At 35.7% G+C, this 21,473-nt stretch overlaps 1 protein-coding gene across 1 annotated transcript in view; it reads right to left on the bottom strand.

Moving 5' to 3' along the window:
• Positions 1–5,101: 5,101 nt before the first annotated feature.
• The window catches only part of Vps52 (vacuolar protein sorting 52), a 38,062-nt gene continuing 21,690 nt past the window's right edge, over positions 5,102–21,473 (bottom strand). The window contains exons 11-18 of the mRNA XM_089242705.1: positions 19,438–19,571; positions 16,843–16,998; positions 15,009–15,127; positions 14,454–14,577; positions 13,853–14,056; positions 13,491–13,668; positions 6,749–6,867; positions 5,102–5,443 (exon numbers count right to left, since the gene is read on the bottom strand). Coding sequence (XP_089098831.1) covers positions 5,297–5,443; positions 6,749–6,867; positions 13,491–13,668; positions 13,853–14,056; positions 14,454–14,577; positions 15,009–15,127; positions 16,843–16,998; positions 19,438–19,571 — 1,181 coding nt within the window. The 3' untranslated portion in view covers positions 5,102–5,296. The remainder of the gene's footprint in view (positions 5,444–6,748; positions 6,868–13,490; positions 13,669–13,852; positions 14,057–14,453; positions 14,578–15,008; positions 15,128–16,842; positions 16,999–19,437; positions 19,572–21,473) is intronic.

Here is a 21,473-nt window from a genome sequence, read left to right as displayed (position 1 = left end):
ATCAGGAAAGTTGAAACCCATGAGAATCTGCCGCTTATGGCTTTCTATATGTTTTTCAACGTCGTACACCGACAGACTAGAGTCGGGAGAAGTCCCGATATTTCGGAACTAGACCATATTTCGTAGAAATGTTTCGATTTTTCAAAAGAAATCAAAATGTTTGGTTTGCAAAACAACTTTCAGAGAAATAAAAAACTTTACAACGTAATTATAAAAGCTTATAAATGCTTCAAAAGCTTACTTTTACATTTCAGAAACCAGTGAAACATAGTGTTGGTGACGTCTTCATTTTTGTAGACATTTTCAGCGTCCTCAAAGCTGTGTCTGTATGATTGGTCAACCGGGGCAAGCAGGCATTTCGGCGCCTACTTGTAATGTTGAAGGTGATGTTAAAGGGTGAAATTCATGCCCGGTCTCAGTCTGCTCCCCTTTAGTTGCTGCCATGAGCGTCCTACGTTTTTGAAATTCCCCATTTGGTCTTCATTTTCAGGTTCTCGGAATTACTTTTCTGAGAAACAAAATCGCACTGTGAAACAATTCTTCATCGGTGTGTGTTTACGTATATGGTGTTATTTCTTCACACGTTTTCACCTAGTAGAGCCAGAATTCCTAGAGAACCCAAGTTGCCTCCAATAATGGCTAATTTTTAAAAGACATGAAAATTTTTTCATCCAAGACACATACATTCTCTATACATTCATTTTCTAAGTTTTCAGCTGAGAACTTAGAAAAGTTTTTCGCGTCCGCCGGAACTAGAAACACGCCCTTTTGCCCGGATTGCAAATAAATGCAGTTCGTAGCAGTTCTTAGGTTACTGAGAAATTCAATTTTCTGGATGTTAATGCCGGAACTGATATTTGGAAAGAAAAGTGATTTGCTTCCTCCGGGAATCGAACCCGGATCTCCTTGCATACCGGGCAAGTGCGCTAACCAATACACCAGAGACACGCATTAGTAGCGTGAAGCGCTGAGTAGAGTCAGCAGCCTACTTTAACTACAGCAATTTTCGCCCCAGTTGGCGTTTTTGTACGAAGAGATGGTATTTTTTCGGCCTGAATTACTGAGAATTTCAATTTTCTGGATGTTAATGCCGAAACTGATATTTGGAAAGAAAAGTGATTTGCCTCCTCCGGAAATCGAACCCTTATATTTCAGGCCGAAAAAATACCATCTCTCATACAAAAACGCCAACTGGGGCGAAAATTGCTGTAGTTAAGGGAGACTTTGACCTTTGAAGACCGGACACACTATGACTGCTATGACTCCACTCAGCGTTTCACGCTACAAATGCGTGTTATGAGGAATTGAAAGGTGTGCCTCTGGTGTATTGGTTAGCGCACTTGCCCAGTACGCAAGGGGACCCGAGTTCGATTCCCGGAGGAGACAAATTACTTATTTCGTTCCAAATATCAGCGGGGAGTTGTGTCTGTGGTATATTGGTTGTTGCGGTTGTCCGAATCATGGGCGGGGAGCGGGGCATTGCCCCCAGCGTCACAGGTGGAGTCTCACTGATCTAATGTATATATTAATTGACATCATCATCTTGCCTCCCAGACTTCTAAATCTATCTCCGGCTATGGTCCGAATTATCAGAGAACCAGGGTTCGATCCCTGGTGGAGGCATTGAACATTGAAGGACCTGCAATCGGTTTTGTAATAAAAATTAATTTTACATGTTCTACGTAACTCAAACAAATGTTTGAAGAATGAAAAAAAGCTTAGGCACCACCCCTAAAAAAAGATATTTTGTTGTCTTAAATAATTGTGATCTTATCGTGGGAATCTCTATGCAGCTGAGGTCCTCGTATGGCCCTCACAGAGGAAGGGGGTGTTGCTGAGAGGGCTCCAGACCGAAGATCCGATGTGATTTTCTCTCTCATTTGTTTTCACACTACTACAATTACAGCCCAATCCCGTTATAACGAACTCCAAGAGATGGGAGAAATCACTTCGTACATTTCATTATAATAAAGGAATTCTATATTTCTACATTGATCCTATGCAGTGGCGCATAAAATTCCGTCGAGGCCCCGGGCGCAAAAGAAAATATTGGGCCCCTTAAATTAGAAAAAGTGTGGAGTTTTGGTTTTTCGGGACCCTTTAGAAGTTGAGGCTCCGGGTGCGCACCCGGTGTTCCCGCCATTAAATCCGTCTCTGTTCCTATGCAGGGATACCAACCGTCCTCCTACATTTCGGAAAATTCGTCCTTTTGTCCTACTTCTTAAAGGTTTTCAGAATCTTTTTTTTTCAGGGGAATTGTGGTTTTTTTCCAATCTGAAACATATCTCTTCATTGGTAAGAGTATTTGAATTTGTCTTTTTTCCCACACAGTTTTACACGCTTTGACCGCAATGCCCTCGGAATTCCAAGGCGAATCCAAGTTGTCTAGAAGATAGGGAAGATCGTATTCTAAAACCATGGCTCAGCTTGTCCGCGGATAACGTGAAAAATAGACTCGGAAAAACAGCTCTGGAAGAAGAAAACCGCAATATCTATTTTGAGAATACCATTGTTTGCTCACCAACAGCAGGTGCTGTGTGCTGAAGTGGGGAAGGAAGGGAAGTTACCTATTGCATTCAGAAATAAAGAAAATAGGATGCAAACAACACTCAATGCTGATTCTTTTGGCAAAAAAGCAACACTCCCAAAATATTGAAAAAAAAAAAAACTTCTGAGGGAACAGAAAGAAAAACCCCTTCTTGCTCCAGGCGAAGTAATAAAACTGGCCAGAGATGGTGAGCACAATTAAAGAAAAACGGAGAGGGATCCTTATAATATTTTTTTCCACTCCAACTCCTAACGTCTGTGCTAGACATGTGTGTCAAAATGTCCTGACGTTTGAAGTCCAAAACTAGTTTTTGGCCACCATCATCTTACTCTCCTTTCCTGAAATTCTGAAGTAAAAAAAAATTAACCAATGGACGGTAACATTAAATAAGCTTGACAACTGTAGGAGTGACATGTAAAGTATAATTTTTGCAGATTATGATGGTTCTACTTCAGAAACAGCTATTACACCATTAATATTTGTTCTCTTTGCAACATCTTATCGGCCGTCATCGAATAACTTTTTTCATAACTAGGGACCGGATTATAAGCAAACGCAAATGTGCACATGCATTTGAAAATTTTGAACTTTCTCAGTGGTGCATAAAAATGTATAAAATTGAGGAATTCCAGAATAAGTGCATATTTTTATTCTCAAGCACGAAAATGAAAATTAATGGCTCTATATTGTCTTTTAATATTCAACTGCATCAATCCATAGTTTAGGATGTTTTGAAATTAATTATCGGCCCATAAATTACATCGAAGAAATTCGCATTAAGCATTTTCAAACATTTTTTTAAGCAAAAACTAGCAGATCGAACAACTATCGGCAGATAGATAACTTACCCTTCAAGAACATTTTTGAAATATCTAGTGTCCATCAAAAAGAAAAAAAATTCATTTCTATGTTTCTTTAATTTAGATTCATGTCTTTCACAAGTCGTGCAGGAAGTTGATATTTTGGTTACATTGTCTACAGTTAAGTCTTCTTATATTTCCAATAGACTTGACCACCAAAAAAAATTAAAACCAATTTTTGCCTCTACAGACTGTTTTAAATACAATTACTCCCTTAATACCACAGATGAATGGAACAAGCTCCCCTCCACTATTGTTAACTACCCCACGATCTCTGATTTCTTGTCAAATGTCACTAAACATCTATGTGTAAATCTACCGTGCCCTCTTGTATAAGCCTTTGAAAACGACAACAATATTGCATAAATTAATAAAATAATGCTGTACTGTATTTGTTCTCTGTTTCATGTTAATAATTTTCCAGAACTTTTTAAACACAAAATTTTCCTGAAAATACATTAATATGAATATTTCATGAGACTTCTTGTAGCAACACAAGCATAATAAAATACCATCTGTAACACTCAGAAAAACAATATAACATTTTTGATGTGATGATCATTTTTAATGCAAGAGCAAGCAATGTCTGGGTTAGAAATGAGACAAAAAGAGTTGTAGTTTGGCCATGCTTCATGTTGCACTTCTGTTTTCTTGTGAATTGCATTTAATTGTTGAGTGTTTTTTTTCTCAGATTAAATGTTATTGTTTTCAAAATTATGTCTCTACCATCATTTATATGTGGCATGCAACAACCAGTTTTTCCCACAACAGGCGTCCCTCGCTTTATGCGATTAATTGGTTCTGCAAAATAGTAGCATTAGATGAAATCGAGTAAAGTGAGTTGAATTAAACATGAAAAAGATAGGGATAGGGGGTTGGTTTTCTTCAGAAGGATTTAAAAAAATTGAACCAACAGCAAAAGATATTTTTTTTAATGAATTAATTATTCAAACTTATATATGAATTGAATCCTATGTGTGTGTGAATAGGAGCAATATGCATACGGGCAATTTAGGCAATATGAATGAATTAAATTTATATTTTATCTGTCTTCACTACTTCTGATTGATTCTACTGAGTGTGTGGATGTTTTTTTACTGAAGAACCTGGTATGATAGGCGGATAACACTTTTTAATGAAACAGTTGAGATTCGACTGACAAGCAGCATTTTTCGCCTTCTTATAAATTAAATATAAAGAAAAATTATGTGACTTTAGTAGCAAAACCAGATAATCTCACATATTTCTCGCAAGTAAGAAAATTCTAGTTTCACTGGAACAGCTTTTTTTTGGTTAAATTTATCATGGAATTGTCAATGTGTTACTAAACACTGTTGATCAGTGAGATCTGGTAAGTTGCACCTGAGAATTATATCTTTATTTCTCTCATATTTGTATTAGCTATGCTATAGCATCAAATCCCATTCAATTCATCGTCAAAGGATTTAACTATGCTATATATTTTCAATTTGCACGCCGATTTCCTGGATCAAACTCCAAGCTGAATTTTGCAGGTTGGTATTTTTAAAAAATCATCCTTTAAAAATCATATCATATAGAAATCACGTAAAGCGAGGGATACCTGTATATGAAAAATTTATACAGTAAAAATTCTGGGAAATGATTTTTTTTTGTATAACACATAAAAATTCTATCCCAAAGAAAATTATTTAAAAAACGAGTCATATTTAAATTAACATTTCAAGTTTATTTATACAAAGGGTGAAAGTACCCGAAATTCCAGAGAATCACAAATAAAATAATTGTTACAAACAACCGTTATGTACAGGAATATATTTCTTTTGCCTTTTAGGAATGCCATGAAAAGTGAATGTTTCAAACAATGTACATTTCACAAGCATAATAAAAATAAATAAGTGAAACCCTTTCAAAAGCTAGTCTTGAATTTCTTTGCTTCTACCATCAAATGATGTATGTTGAGAAGTTCACTGCGAGCTGGCAGATTTTTGAAAGGTGGTTTCACAAGAACTCTCTGGAACCTATGGTAATACTGTATCAGCTGTGTCAGGGTTGCCTGAAGATATAACGGAAGTACTTCACGTACATAACATTGATAATACTCAATCAATAACACTTGGTCATTAATGAAGTCACAGTAGAGAGTAATTTTTTAATAATGATTATTTATATTAATCATTATTTATATTAATCATTATTTATATTAATCATTATTTATTAAATAATGGTTAACATAAATAAGAACTTTCAATGTTCTACTGTACTATTTTGTGGATGGGGGGGGGGGGGAATGAAAAAAGTAAAAAATGATGGTTTTGAGAAGGAAATAAATTTTTTTTTGTCGTTTGGAGATTTGACCTTGTAAATTCTACCACTACTACACATCTGGGCTGGACAAATCTATTGCCCAAAATGCTCGGGGTATGCATTTTTTTTTCAACCACATGCACGAGACAACTATTTAAAATATAGATTTGTGCATGTAAATTCCTGAAGATTTATCCAACTTAGCTGCACATGTGACTCATAAATGTTTCTCTGATATATTTCTGATAAATCAGTGCATGCAGGAAAGTATTGTGTGTGTCGCTAACACACTTGTGATGGTAAAGGTAGGCAAATTGTGTGTTTGAGAAGTGCTGTGATATCTTCTCCAAACTGAGAGTGAAAACAGCAGATGCCTTACTTTTGTGTTTCCTAAGTATCATACAGTGGATCTACTTTTTTTGGATGGAAGACTGACTACTACTAATTCTACTAAAGTACACATGCACTTCATCCATATTCCTCTGTGGAACTTCTAACGAATTGGTACATGTTGGAATGCGTGTGCACATGTAGTGAACCTTGTTTGTTTCTGTGTAATGCTTGTTATGTGAAGTGCTACTATCTGTCATCAAATGTTTCTAACTATGAGTGAAGTGTAATGATTAAATAATTGTACTGCAGTAGACCTGTTGTTTTCTGTGGCGAGACTGACTTTCAATCTACCCTGGAGTAGGGGGAAACCACAGAAAATCCACTTCTGCACAACTCCCACTAATGACCCTTGCCGAGGTCTGCACAGGGGCATTGAGACTGTGTGTATGTCATATTCTCTATTTTTGAAAAAAATATTTTTTAATAAAATTGTATGTTATATAAATAATTACATTAATATGTAATAAAATAATATTAATAATCACACACATACACATAGAAATATGTAATAAAATAATATTAATAATCACACACATACACATAGAAATATATAATAAAAATATTGAGCAGTTAAAATTGCTTTTTTTAATAACCTTCAAGAAAGAAGAGAAGAATTATAGAAGCCCATACAACTTGGGATTTCTAGTATGCTTTTATTTACCTGTAGTATATTAGTTCCATTTTTGAAATTGGTGAATGACTGCATGATATCTGCATTTATACTATCCATTGCTTTTTTCCATCCAGTATTGAATGCACGAATAATAGCTGGAACTTTACCTGTGTAAAACATGAAGAGTCAGAACTATAATGCAAGAAATACATATGAGCTAATTGACTTGTGTCATGAGCAATTTCTTATCAATAAGTAGGAATTGTAAACTTCAGAGTATTAAATATTGCAGGCTTAATGAAAAATTAGAGAAATAAGCAAGATTCTTTTTAAAAAGAGAGTGGAATCTTAAATATTAGGAACAACCAATAATTTTTTACATGTGCATGTTCAAAAATATATGCAGGCTGTGCAGGTTTGCACCTAAAGTTTGCTCCTAGTTTTGCACCTAGTTCAATGACCTAAGACAGTGGTTCTCAAACTTTAGTCACCAGTGGTTAATTCATGGTTCACCTGTGGCTACCCATAATAGTTTAGTAGATATTTCACCTGTAAAAGAACCACTTCAAAGCATAAATAGGCACACAAATGAATGTCTTCAGCTCACCGTGACACCCCTGACTAAAGATGGCGATGCCACCAGGAGCTGCAATGCACACTTTGAGAAACACTGACCTAAGAAATAAGTGTGAAATTAGAAAATAGCTTTGAAGCTATTATTAAAAATTTTATAGATAACACCTCCTCAGTATAAGGAACAATATTTTCTTCTAAAATTTATAATGAGCTTTTTCTGAGGGTAATGTCACTTTGAAGCAGGAACATCTGAGGGTATCCAATGTAGATGTATCACTAGTGTAGAAAGTTATGTGCTGGCATTTAAATTTAAGTTGTGATTTTATCCATAGATAGCTCAAATTTTGACTCCACGATGATTTTGATTCCAAATAATGGCTAAATATAAAGTTTGTTAATTTGAAGAAACACACAGTATGTTATTACACATATACGAAACAAGAATACACGGACACATAAAAATGACATTTTGACTCTGCAAGAAACTAAAGTCTTCTCTTTCCAACAGCGAAAGAGAGGTAAAGAAAAAGCGCACTCACAAAAACGATGTGTTGGCAGATTTATGATATTAGAATTCCAGCACCTATGCAATCTTGCTGACAGCACCGCCACAGTACTCCCTCACAAGTCCGAAGGACGTTAAACTTGATAAGGTGTTACAAAACAAACTTTCCGTCCGGAACTCGTGACTAAGCCCTGTGGTGAGGCTGGAGCATTACATAGAGATGATTTGCAAACATTAGATTCTGTGCATTCGAGAGAATTAAACAAAAATGCAGGTTTTAAACGATCAATAGAAATACACTTAGATTCATTATTGATATGCAAAGTAAAAAATGTATCAGTCCTATTCAAAACTTTACATAAGGCCCTTGATAAGGCTGCTGTAGAGAATGCCTTACAGTGTCAACCCTCACAAAAATATGTGTGGATTTGGCCAAATCCTTGTGCACAAAAATGTTTTTTGAGGAATGATTGGACAAAGGTGAAGGACGAATAGATTTTGAGATGTTCTTACTGGAATTTTTGAAGAAGTCTCCAGGTAACTTCAGCGATGCTCGGTAGACTATGTTCGCTGGCGTAGCACCAGAATCAGGTTTGAAACTTGAGCATATTCCAAGTAGAATGGTAGGAAGAACGTCAACCCATCTTTCAGTGGCGTGAGACATGATATGACAGCTTTCAAGTGGAATCTCTCGATGGTTCCATTGCTTTGTGGGTGGTAAGCGGTAGTACGCACCCTGTCTACACCCAGTAACTTTGCAAGGGATCGGAATAGTTCAGATTCAAACTAAGAACCTCCCACTGTAATAATGCATTCTGGAATGCCAAAATGGGAGATACAATCCCAGTCTGATCGGGAACCGGAATAGCTTCCAGCCATCTGGTGAATTGGTCACTGCAAATCACAACGTAGCGATTTCCTTTATTTGGTGGAAGTGGACCCACGATGTCAATATGGACATGTGAGAACCTTGTGGAAGGTAATCCGCATGCACCAATAGGAGAATGTGTGTGACGACCAACTTTTGATTGCTGGCAAGGGATGGAAGTTTTGCACCACTCCTTTCAGTCCCTGTCTAAAAATTTCCAGATGAATCATCTGCAAACTATTTCAGTAGTAGCTGTGGTGCCAGAGTGGGAGAGGTTGTGCACTGCATCGAAAATAGTGTGGTGAAACGTTGATGGTAGGTAAGGTCTAATTGAACCAGTGGAAACATCACACTGTAGAGTGACTTCAGGAGAACTGAAAGTAATTGGTTTTAAATCGAGACTTGAGCCTGTTTCACGAAGTAATAGCAATTCTTCATCATCCTGAGCACGAGCTATCTTGGCGAAATCGAAACTAGGAGGTATTTCAATTTCCGATATTCTTGAAAATGCATCGGCTACTGCATTTCTATGACCTGAAATGTGCTTGATACGGGTTCAATTGGCTAATGAATTCTAGATGATGAATCTGCCTAGATGAAAATTTTTCACTTTTTTTGGAAAATGAATAGACCAATGGTTTATGGTCTGTGAGGATTTCAAAGTCAGATCCTTCTAGCACATGTCGAAAATACTTAATTGCTGAATATATCAAGAGCAGTTCTCGATCATACGCATTGTATCTACATTCAGCTGACGTTAGCTTAGGCGAGAAGAAACCTAATGGCTGAGTTTGATCATTAATTGCTTGATTCAAAACTCTGCCAATCGTGAAATCAGATGTTTCTACAACTAGAAGAAGTTGCACCCTTGGAATAGGATGAGCCAATAGAGAAGCATTGGAAAATATTTTCTTGGACATAAATGCAGCTTTTGCTTCCTCAGACCAGTCAATTTTTGTTTTAACTCGTTTTCGCTTGCCTTTAACTAGATCATGCAAACATGGTTGCGTAGAAGCAGCGTTTTTCATGAAACGATGATAAAAATTTATTAGTGCCAGAAAACGTAGCAGCTCATCGATTTTGTTGGGTCATTCGATCATTTTTGTCACACCACGATCATTTTCTCACACGAGGGCTAGACCAGGACCTACAATGATTTTGTTGGGCAATGGATAGTCCAAAAGTGCGGTAACATGATCCGGGAAATGTCCCTTTCTGACACAAGATGACCTTAAAATTGGATTTCCTGGGTCCAAATTGGCATTTATCAGGATTGAGAACTAAACTGTATTCGCTTAGTCTTTTGAACAACACATCAAGATCATTTTCGTGCGACTTCTCATCAGCTGACGCAACAAGAATGTCATCTATGTAAACATAGCGGAAGTCGAGATCTGAGAGGATACTGCCAACGAATCGTTGGAATGTTTGTGCAGCATTCCTGAAACCAAAGGTCATGTAAACATATTCAAAGAAACCGTGTGGTTTAATCACAGCTGTCTTGGGAATATCGCTTTCTTTCACAGGGATCTGGTGGTATGCTTTTACAAGATCAAGTTTAAAAAATAATTGAGAATAGGATAACGGTCGGGAATAGTTACAGCATTCAACTGACAAAAATCCCCACATATGCTCCAACCACCTGTCTTTTTTTAACTAGGTGGAGGGCTAGCCCACAGGCTTTTGCTAGGCCGAATGATGCCATGCTTGAAAAGCAAGTTAAATTCTTTCTTGATGGCCATCAGCTTTTCAGGAGAAAGACGTCTAGCCTTTGCGAAGATGGGAGGCCCTGAAGTTTCAATGAAGTGGGTTATGGCATGTGGTTTGGGTTGAGAAATTAAGACCAAACCAGTAAGATTTGGAAACTTGGTCAAAATTTTATGGTATGGAGTGGCACCAGAAACTGTTGTTAGACCGAGAGAAGGCCAGTAGTAACTACACCAAGAGAGTATAGAGTTGTCAAATTATCAACCAACTGGCGATTCTTGACATCAACAATCAACAAGTAAACCGAATCTCCAAGAAATCGGCACCCAAAATAGGATTTGTGACATCGGCCAGAAATTGAATGAAAATATTCTTCTCAGTCTGAGATCAAGTTCAAAATGCTCAGTTCCATATGTGTGAATTTTAGTGCCATTAGCCACATATAACGAAAGGTTGTCAGGCTTGTGGAAACTTTGGCAAGTGATTTAGGGAAGCAACTCACAGCAGCACCACTGTCAACAAGAAAACAAATTTTTGATTTTCTATCACAAATGAATAAGCAACTTTGAAAGTGGCAATATCCGGCCGCCACTGTAACAGGATTGCCCACTAGTTTTCCGAGTGCTGGCAAAGCACAATGCAACGATGTGCTTTTTTACCACATCGAGCATGATACCAGCACAATTTGCGTCGATCGGAGTGATCTGAAGATTTTTCCTGCTCACGAGCTTTCAAACTGTTTTGCGACCGACCTCTGTATTGGTTTCGAGAACAAGAGAGCTCCCCGAGTCAAGAAGCGAGCAATGCAATTTCTTTTTTTAAGTTTGTGCAACTCCGAAGAAGGCAGAGGAGAATGAGACACCTGAGAAACGACAGTATTGAAACTCAAAGCTTCTAATATATGATCAGCTATCTGAGCTAAAGAATAAAGAGGATTCCGGCAAATCGACAAAATTTGTTGAACACAGACGGGTAATCTATGCTGCTACAACGTGCTCAAAACATCATCACTGATTGTGTTATTCGACAAGTTTTGCATCTTGCAAAGTAGTTGGGAAGGTTTTTTTGTCACCTAACTCACACTCATGAAAAATAGATTTCAAGAGAGCAGTTTCAGATTGAGCAAATCGGGAAAGAATGCGTTTCTTTAGTCTCATATAAATATTGTGTGGGAGGATTACGTACGAAATCACTCATGTAAGACAAGATTTTTGTGTCGAGAACGAAAATCACAGAATGAAACTTCGTCTTATCCACGGTAATGCCTGCCATGATAAACTGGGATTCCACTTGAAGGAATAAATCAACGTCGGCTTCCCAAAATGAGGCACACGGAATGAAACACGTGAGACTTCAGCTCCCAAAAGGGAAAGTTCAGTCTGATTGGCAGTTATACAAATACAAATACAACGCCACAACAGGCAAACTGCCCAACGAGGTGGCTGTCTTAAGAACATCATGGATCCCCGAGCCCCTACCTACTACTGCTACACCCACACATGCACCCCCCCCCCACGGAACCCCCCAACGAATCGGTAAATGCGGCAATGTGCGTGTACGTGTAGTGCAACCTGACGTATAGTTTGTTTCTGTGTAATGCTTGTTATGTGTAGTGCTGTCATCTGCCCCCAGTTTTACTAACTATGAGTGAAGTGTAATGGTTGAATGATTTACCGTTGTAGGACTGTTGCTCTCTGTGGCGAGACTTTTTAACGGGGAGATCGGCTCGCATTTGCGCCTTGAAGTTGGGAACCACAGAAAACCAACTTCAGCCGACCACCACTGTGGGGTTCGAACCCGGATCCTCGCATCACGAGTCCGGCACTATAACCACTCGACCACCACAGCGGCCACAGCGCAGTTGTTTGCGTATTTGTCATAGATAAAGAAGGAAGATGACAATAGTCCTATGAAAGAGAGAAACTATTCACTCACCACGAAACTGAAATTAAATCCAAGTTGCAGAGAGATATTCATGATCCGTTGTAACGTACGCGGCCGAACCGGAACAGAAACTTCAGAAGGTGGAATCCAATTGTCCAGAAATATCCAATATGGAAAGTGCGGTCACCAATTGAGGGTATCCAATATGTGGATGTATCACTGGCATAGAAAGTTATGTGTTGGCATTTAAATTGAAGTTGTAATTTTATCCATACATAGCTCAAATTTTGACTCCACTATGATTGTTTTGATTCCAGATAACAACTAAATATAAAGTTTATTAATTTTACGAAACACATGGTAAGTTATGCAAATACAAATACAACGCCACAACAGGCAAAATGCCCAATGAGGTGGCTGAGAAACATATAGAAAAAGAAACGAGAAAAGACGGACACATGGAAAATAACATCTTAACTCTGCAAGAAACGGAAGCCTTCTCTCTCCAAAAGTGAAAGAGAGGCAAAGAAAAGGCGTGCTCACAAAAACGATAAGTTGGCAGATTTATGATATTGGAATGCCAGCACCAATGCATTCTTGCGGGCAGCACCGCCACACATCTTGGAATTTTTATCAACCTAAATTACATTCTGAGAAATCTATACAATATATCTGTAGACGTTTTCTTAAAAGGCATATTTTTAGTCCCCAATTTTCATGCTATTGTTACAGATAATTTCTCACAAGTCCATGAAATGATCAAAGGATGAATTAATCTTCAGGACGTCACAAATTTATTCACAGAAAACTGATATTTACAATTTTCCACAAATAAAAAATCTTGCATGGAGGATAAAGCAACAACTACTCTGACTCCTTTCTCTATTCCTCCCATCGTTTTTAAAGAGACATCAAATTTTCAAAAATTTTACCACTAGTCTGGCGGCACCACTGTCTGGAAGTCAACGAAGACCTTCCAAGACCTTCTCGATCTTTCCACATGATTCCAGTGTTTATCTTCACACTTCGCAACAGGAGATTACTGTCCCGAGGGGTTCTTTAAAAATTGCACTACCGATATTTTTCGTATCACTATTCTGACATGCTTCTAACAGCTATAGGCTTTTTGTACTCTCTCATTGCATGAAATATCTGATAAAAGATTACACAGACCTCCTTTTTTAAACTTTTCATAAAACTATAACTTCTCTTTAAACTATAACTGCATTGAGATAAGTCTTGAAACTTACCAACTTCATTTTGTAGAAGATCAGACTGACCCCTCTCAAGATATTTCTCACAATCTTTACAGAATGACATCATTGCACCAAAATGTGGGGCTAGGACTTCTTCTACGTACTCTCGAATTCTAGCATTCAGTGAATCTTTGAAGCTTTCTGATTCCCTGGAATCTTCTTTAGTTCTTTCCTATAATATAAACACTTTCGAGTTAATACATCCACTTTCTCATGCCTTATTCTCATCCACATAGCACTAACAAACTTGTTACTGAATATTTAAATTCTCATGCTAGTGCTTTTACTAGGAAACTTAGCCTCAGTATGATAATTTTGATATAGTTGAAAAAACTGGAAAGAAAACCACAACTTACAAGCAATACGCTTAACATCATGTCATAATTATTTATATGGAAGATCAGTTGATCTTTTCGATCTGGAAATTCTGCAGCCATGCGGAGAATGAAATTCTCAACTTCAGTTTGCAGTAGAGCCAATAATCTTGCAACTCTTTCACTCGGGAAGTTCTCATTTATTCCAACCACGGCAGCTGAAAACTCTGCATATCTTCTGGTTATCTATGATGAACAAAAAATATGTAAGTAAATTAAACAAGCAAGAAAATAAATGGCAAGGATGTTGATTCAAAACTTACTTAGTCACAAAAAAAAATTATAATAATAATCAATTTATATCGATAAAACAACTATAAAAAATAATAAAACTGAGGTATGAAATAAATATTTTGAATAGTTTTACTTTGTTTCTCTGGTTTTCATATTACTTTTGGTTTTCAGATTTTTTCCCCTTCCCTCAATACAAGCAAACATTGATATAACAGTGGTTTTTCAAATTCCTTGACATCCCAACAAGATTTCATCAATAGAATTGTTTTGTGTTGCATAATTTCTTAAATTTTATCTTATTTTTCTGAAAGATCTGAGAGTAAGATCTATCAATAAAAACAGTTCTTACATAATGTGGCCTTTTATCAATGACTGTGAATTTTTCTGGATCACATTCTTTGATGCTTTGAATGTTCAGTTGTAAAACATATTCAAATCTTGGCCATAATATCTGTAGAAGAGCTTCCCAGTACCTGGAATAGAATTTGATGAGGAGAAAAGTTATGAATAGTTAATCATACGGAATTGAAATTTCAATGATTTTGCAATCATTTGGTCTGATTCAAATATTGGTTAGGTCGGATTTCTAAAAGAGGGTGATAATATCTTTTAAGGTGGAGGAAGAGGATAGCATCCGTGAAGGTTATGGCTATGGGTTATAGAAGGTGGTAAATTATCAGATATGGCACTGAGGCAAACAAACAAAAGATGCTTTGAAAAAAGAGGAATTTTTCTTTGAATTTAAATCTCAGAAAGTTTGATAGCTTTAATTAAAAGTAATCTCTCCAGTTAAATGAATTTTTTTTGGCTTTCATCTAATAAATTCTTGGCTTCCATCTTTTTATAAAACATACAATTTATTCTCTATGAGACTTTCATTCTAAAATACCAAATAGTAACATACTTTTCTAAAGCTGGCACTGATCTTTTATGCATTAATATCTCATAGCGATGGATGATATGTATGGATAGAAACAGAGCAATAGAGTCAAAACAATCTTGAACATAGAGCTCCATATTTTTCTAAAAAAAAAACAGTAGAAAGACTTAGAATCAAGAAGGAAACTAACTTATGGCCCACTAGCCATAAATCTCTCTAAATGGAAAAAAAAATCTGAAAAAAAACCTTCAATATAAAAATACGCACAAGGATATTTCACAATCTTAGTATATTTATAGTAAAAGACATACTTCCTTATGTCAAATAAATTCATTTAAGCAAAATACAGCTAGCTGCTACAACAGAAAAAAGGAGTTTAGCACATCAACAATTTTCCTGAATCTGGATATTGAATGGAAGGCTATATTTTTGAGCAGTTACTTGGAATTGGCTCTAAACCTTGGAAATCGTTGTAAGTTATTCTAGTGAGCATAAACTGTTCATAGTAGAAGAAATATTGCTAAACTTATATTGTCTCTTGTAATTTTCAATGAAAAATCTACACACACAAATTATGTTACTTTGAAGGAAAAAATGCCATCCTGAAATCTGCAGAAGTGTATAATATGCATATGTAAGTTTCTGTTCATTTTCTTTATCGCCAATAAAAAAATATTACCAAATTGAAAGAGTTGGTCACAAATGATGCCAATCTTTTGCAACTTATCTCATCTGTAATTTATAAAAAAAGTTAAAAAAAAAACTGCAGTAATACTGTTTTACATCATTGGATGAAGTGAAAGCAGTTTTAGCAGGACACATTATAGGTGGTTGCAAATGACAGCTTTCAGCAATGATTCCAGAAACTAAACCAGTGCTGGATAATGTGTATCGTTTCCCCCAAAAGGAATATTTTGGAAATGGTTCTGCATCAGTATTTAAGTTCACCCATCTCATTCGGCATTTTGTCTGTTGTGGCCTTTGTATTTATATAAAAATATTTAAGGTTACAGGGATTCTAAGAAAAGTTCACAAACTTTTGGATTGTATATCATTACAATTTGAAACCACCTGAATTAAAATTTAGTAAAATCAAAATACATTGAAACCTGTCTGAGACAGATCCTATATAACGCGCTAGCATGCTTTGAATCAAATCAAAACATAGTCCTGTTGATGATCAGTGCTTTGATGTGCACCTCTATAAAATGGAAGCCTGTCTAAAATGGAAAATTATTTCAGTCCCTCGACATTGCATTTCAATCAGGTTTTACTACACTGGTGTAAGAAATTAAGAGAATTTGCAGACTTGGTCGATTATGTCTAGAACTACTGTACCGATTTTAATGAAATTTGATATGTACATACATTGATACAATACAAAACAAATAACCATTCAATAATTGTAATACACACGCATGATTATGCCTAACACTCGTTGGAGTCGGAAGGTATGAAACAGCGTTGCAGAATAAACAAAACGATGGGTTAATAGGGGGTATGGTCCCCTCTTACAGATATACAGGTCTCGCAGCATGATTTCATACTTGAAATAAGGCAGTTTATCATTTCCTGTGGCAATTGGTCCCACTCGTTCAGCAACGCTGTTTTCATTCCCTGGATGGTTCCCGGAGGGGGGTTGCGAGTTGTAATTGCCCTCCCCAGAGCGTCCCAGACATGCTTTATAGGTTCAGTTCAGTTCTTTTCATAAAATTCGATAAAATATGCAAATTCTCTTAATTTATTTCACCAGTGTATAATAAAAAATCAATCTATTTAAATATAATTTTAGGAGCAGAATTATCTGGAAAAAGATTTTTTTAATACAAAATGGAGTAATATGAAGATAGATATTTACCAGAAACATTGAAAGTGTTTTACCCATGACTGAATCAAAAAGATCCTGTGCACTGTTACCATTTACCATGAAAAACTCTGTCAGGAATAGATATTCTCTGCAAGCATTATCCACCAGAGCATATTGCTGGCTTCTAAATAGGCTTTCAAATGTATGCTACAGCCATGAAACACAGAGAAAGAGAGAGAGAGAAAAAAAAGGTCAAATGCATATTTAAAGTAAATGGAATAAAGCATTTATGGAACATGAAATTGAATCCATTTGACATACAGTGAAACCGTGCTACAACTATACTCTATATAACAATAAATCATTCTATAATGACATTTTTTCGCATCTTGTTTAGAATTGCCTATAGTCTGATGCATAGGTCTTCAACGTTTGTCTAGTCCCAAGCACTACCTCCACCCATCATTAAAAGAGCAACCTTATGTCAAGTTTGACATACGTATGCATGAAATTGGGATGATTTCAATCCTTGAATGAAATTTGTGAAAGGTGTTTAATTAGGATGTTGATGTTGTGCTCGTGAGCACGATATTGTACATGAGTGTCAATCACTCTGGGTGATTCAGGGAGCGCCATGGTCCTAGTGAACAATGGGTTGAATATGTCTGGTCTAATGCCAAACTCCTCCTGATACAATGATATCCTCTACTACTATAAATCCCTCTATCACAATATTTTTCAAGAGATTTGGAAACCACTAAAACTATATATATATGTATATATATATTTAATTATTTATATATAATATATTTAGTTAACAAGTAAACAAACATAACATTACAAAAGTAACATGACAAAATAAACCAACTAAATCTAACAAAAACAGAGCCAATTAGACTTGAAATTGATTGTTTTGATCTAAGATAATTTTCTCTCTCAAAAGATTGAATATAAAAATAAATAAAAGATAAACAAAAAAACAAATTCAGAATCTGAATGCCACACATTGAAAAAAAAAATTTGCTTACTTTATTTTTGTAATATATATATATATTTTAAATTTTGCTCAAAATTGTCTTGAATTCAATTTTAACTTCATCACTCATTTTCATGCCTCCAAGGGCATCTAATAACATCAGTATTTCACACAACATGATTACCTAAAGTATTGAAGTTTGGTATTGACACTTCCTGTGTATGACACATACGTGCAATACAGTAAATTTCTTTACGGGGGAAATGCATGTAAATGAATTTTCAATCATTTAAGTAATCAATGGATCAATTCAGTTTTTCACAGCGAATAAATACATTGAAGCATATTTTTTAATAGTACTAAAAATGCAGATTTAGACAAAATGTCAACAGCATAAATTTGGGAGCATGTGATTACAATGTTGCCTTTTGATACTACAATGTTGCCTTTTGATACAACAATATTTTTTCTTGGTCTACAGATTAATTATATCAAAGTTTTACTGTACAAAAAATTCTAAAATATTTGAATACAAAACCTGGTAGTTGTTGCTTAACCAATAAAAAAATCTTTTAACCATTATGAAAAGAGGGTGGGTGGGGGGGGGGGAACTTCAGCTCTCTTTTACTACCTGATAAGATATATTATATGATCATATTACGCTGATATACAAGATTATACAGAATGTGAGAGTAACTCAACTGCCCAAGTGGCGCAGTGGTAAGATGCTCGTCTTTCCCTATGAAGGTTACCATCAAGGTCCATAGGTTTGAATCTGGGCATAGAATGTCAGAAGCAAGTTCTATACCTATCGAGCCACCAACGCCATAGAAATGCTAAAAAAGACTTATCTGGCCATTTGAAAGAATAAGCTTCAAGTTACAGGTTTAATATATTTAGTTAACAAGTAAACAAACATAACATTACAAAAGTAACATGACAAAATAAACCAACTAAATCTAACAAAAACAGAACCAATTGGGCTTGAAATTCATTGTTTTGATCTAAGATAATTTTCTCTCTCAAAAGATTGAATATAAAAATAAATAAAAGATAAACAAAAAACAAATTCAGAATCTGAATGCCACACATTGAAAAAAAAAATTGCTTACTTTATTTTTAGATATACAATAGAGCATCAATTATCCAAAACAATTGGGGACTGGGGGTGTTCAGATAACTGATTTATCGGATAAGCGAGATCATTTGCAGAAAAAAAATTGTACCAATGTCATAGGAGCAATATGAAACACAGAAACAGTGATGTTATAGACATAACTGTATCCATTTTGTATTACGTCTTAAAAATAACACAGAGAACTGACTAGCCTAGTTTGACAAGTTCAAAATGGCTATTAAAGTAGGCCTACAGTTTAGGAAAAGTAGTGAAAATTTTTCTTCTGCTTCACTAAAAGCACTAGTGGCCGCTAGCGGAACTTCTACATGGTACACAATTTTGAATTTGCCGACCGGAACGCTTTCAGTTAACCAATGTTTCGGTTGATCGGTATTCGGATAATTGATGCTCTACTATATTCAGAATGTACAATAGAAATTTATATAATTAAATTAAAAATGCTTAGGACAAAGAAAAATATGATAAAAAAAACATGCATATTTCAGTAATTATAATTCATCAAAAAGGATAGACATCAAGTAAGTAGTCATACCTTAGTCTGGTTTTTTTGAGCAGCATGAGGAACAATGATAGGGCTTTCTAAATCAATGGTCAAGATGTTTCCTCTGTTTCCAAGTGTGAAAACAGTCGAGCGATTTTTCAAGGATGGCTTTGCGCTAAATATTCTTGAGAATGTCAAGAATTATAATAGGGTTATATGCACATCAGGGGATAAAATTTCAAGGAACATGATATTATAGTGTACAAAGAGGATAATGTTTTCCAGCAATTTAAAATAATCACTGATGAGACAAATTCATAAATAAATAGTTATTTTGCTGATTATACTGTGAACCCCCTCAATTTACTGATTAGAGCATATTTTAAATTCAAAGTCGATTAGATTTGGAATTCTTTCAAATAAAAATACCAGCAACATCACATAGCAATTTTATCATTATAAAAGCACAATGTAAACCGCACAGTTTCATTCATACCTCATTCGGCAATTTGCCTATTGTGTTTGTATTAGTATTACATAATTTTTTTTTTTTGATGCAGTTTACAAAAAGCATTGACACATCTTGCTTAATAATTTAAGGTTAGTGCGAATGAGTAAGCTGAAAGAGTGCATTAATCTTCACCTCCATATTTCAAGACCATAACTGAAATTGCTAGAATTTTTATGATGTGTTGATGGGTTTATAAATGTTTCAATAAATGAGTTGACATTGTCAATGTTATTTCTTATCACTGATAACTAGGGTTCAGATTTTTATGGCATTTTTTTTATGAGGCCATATTTTGGGTATTTTCAAGTTAATGGTCATATTTTGAGCAATGTCATATTTTAGGAATTGTCAAGTGGCTGGTCATATTTTTTGGTCATTTATCATCAAAAGTTTTCATCTGTAGGCATTCTTTTCTCAGTCACAGTATGTATTTACAATGAATTCTTGTCTTTTCTTAAAATTGCTTTGCAAATAAACATAGCAGCCCGGTTGCTATGTTTCTGGAGAGAACTCCCTCTCTTGCATGAACGGACAGCTAGCATGAGTGAAAGATCTGATTCATTTGGACACATGAAATCTTTGAGTTAAATGTGTTTTTGTCATGCCAACAGTCAGGACCATAACTGATATTTTTGTCAAGAGATCCCTGGTTTTGCAGAACTGCTCTTTTCCTTCTGCTGCTGTGTGGTCGCAGAGCATCATGCTGGAAATCACATCGTGAGGGTCCATGTGTGAACTTCATTGGCGGCACAGTGATAGTGGTCAGCTGAAGTTGGTTTTTGTGGTTTTCTAATTTTGGGGTGCAAATACAAGCTGGTCTACCATTTGAAAAAGTTTTTCTGCATAGAGCAGACAGACTTTTGACACGATACATACACGATATAAAAGCTCAGGTATCAGCCATAATTTTCACTTTAAAATATGGAAGAAAGATAACACCACTGGAACATGAAATCTGCGTAACTCTGATAACATCAATATGTTTGGGCCACACATGGACTCAGACCACGTGTCCCAGTCCATATCAATTCGCTAGAAATTATGCATAAGAATATTTATGAATTGCAAGTACAGTTAAGCAGCGCAGTAGCTTCCCTGAAATCACTCTACAACAGTTTTTTCTGCATTATGTTTTGAAGTAAAAAAAAATTAATTTTTATCATTAAAATTTGTCAACCCCTAAATGTTGTTCAGACATAATTCTGGCCCTGCCTAAATTCAAGTGTTCACAGAGCAAAAAAGTTGAGGAATTTCCCGGGAGAGAGAATTTGGTGAAAATATTTTCAGCACACATAGCACTATTTTGTTTTATAAAATATGTTGAAGTTCCTGCACAAAGTGACTTAATGTACAGCAAAATTGTTATTCAGTTAAAAAAAGAACCAGGGGGACTGTGAAAACAGGCAAAATCAGTGTTACGACAAAACTGCTTAAAATATTGTTTCATCTGGTATTTTTTCAAAACTTTCAGAAGATCTTTGCAAAATGGTTTGTTCAAATATTTACTAGAAGAAACTAAATAAGAGCAGTTAAATACATTGCATAATTCAGTGTAAGTTTAGAATATACTGGAAGT

Source organism: Pholcus phalangioides, unplaced genomic scaffold, assembly GCF_987345545.1.
Source record: "Pholcus phalangioides strain wild (caught in Gottingen) unplaced genomic scaffold, Ppha-v1.0 ptg000015l_1, whole genome shotgun sequence".
In the NCBI taxonomy this organism is placed as follows: Eukaryota; Metazoa; Arthropoda; class Arachnida; order Araneae; family Pholcidae; genus Pholcus; species Pholcus phalangioides.
The sequence above is the reverse complement of the archived record's forward strand: the minus strand, read 5'-3'. Positions and strand labels throughout refer to the sequence as shown.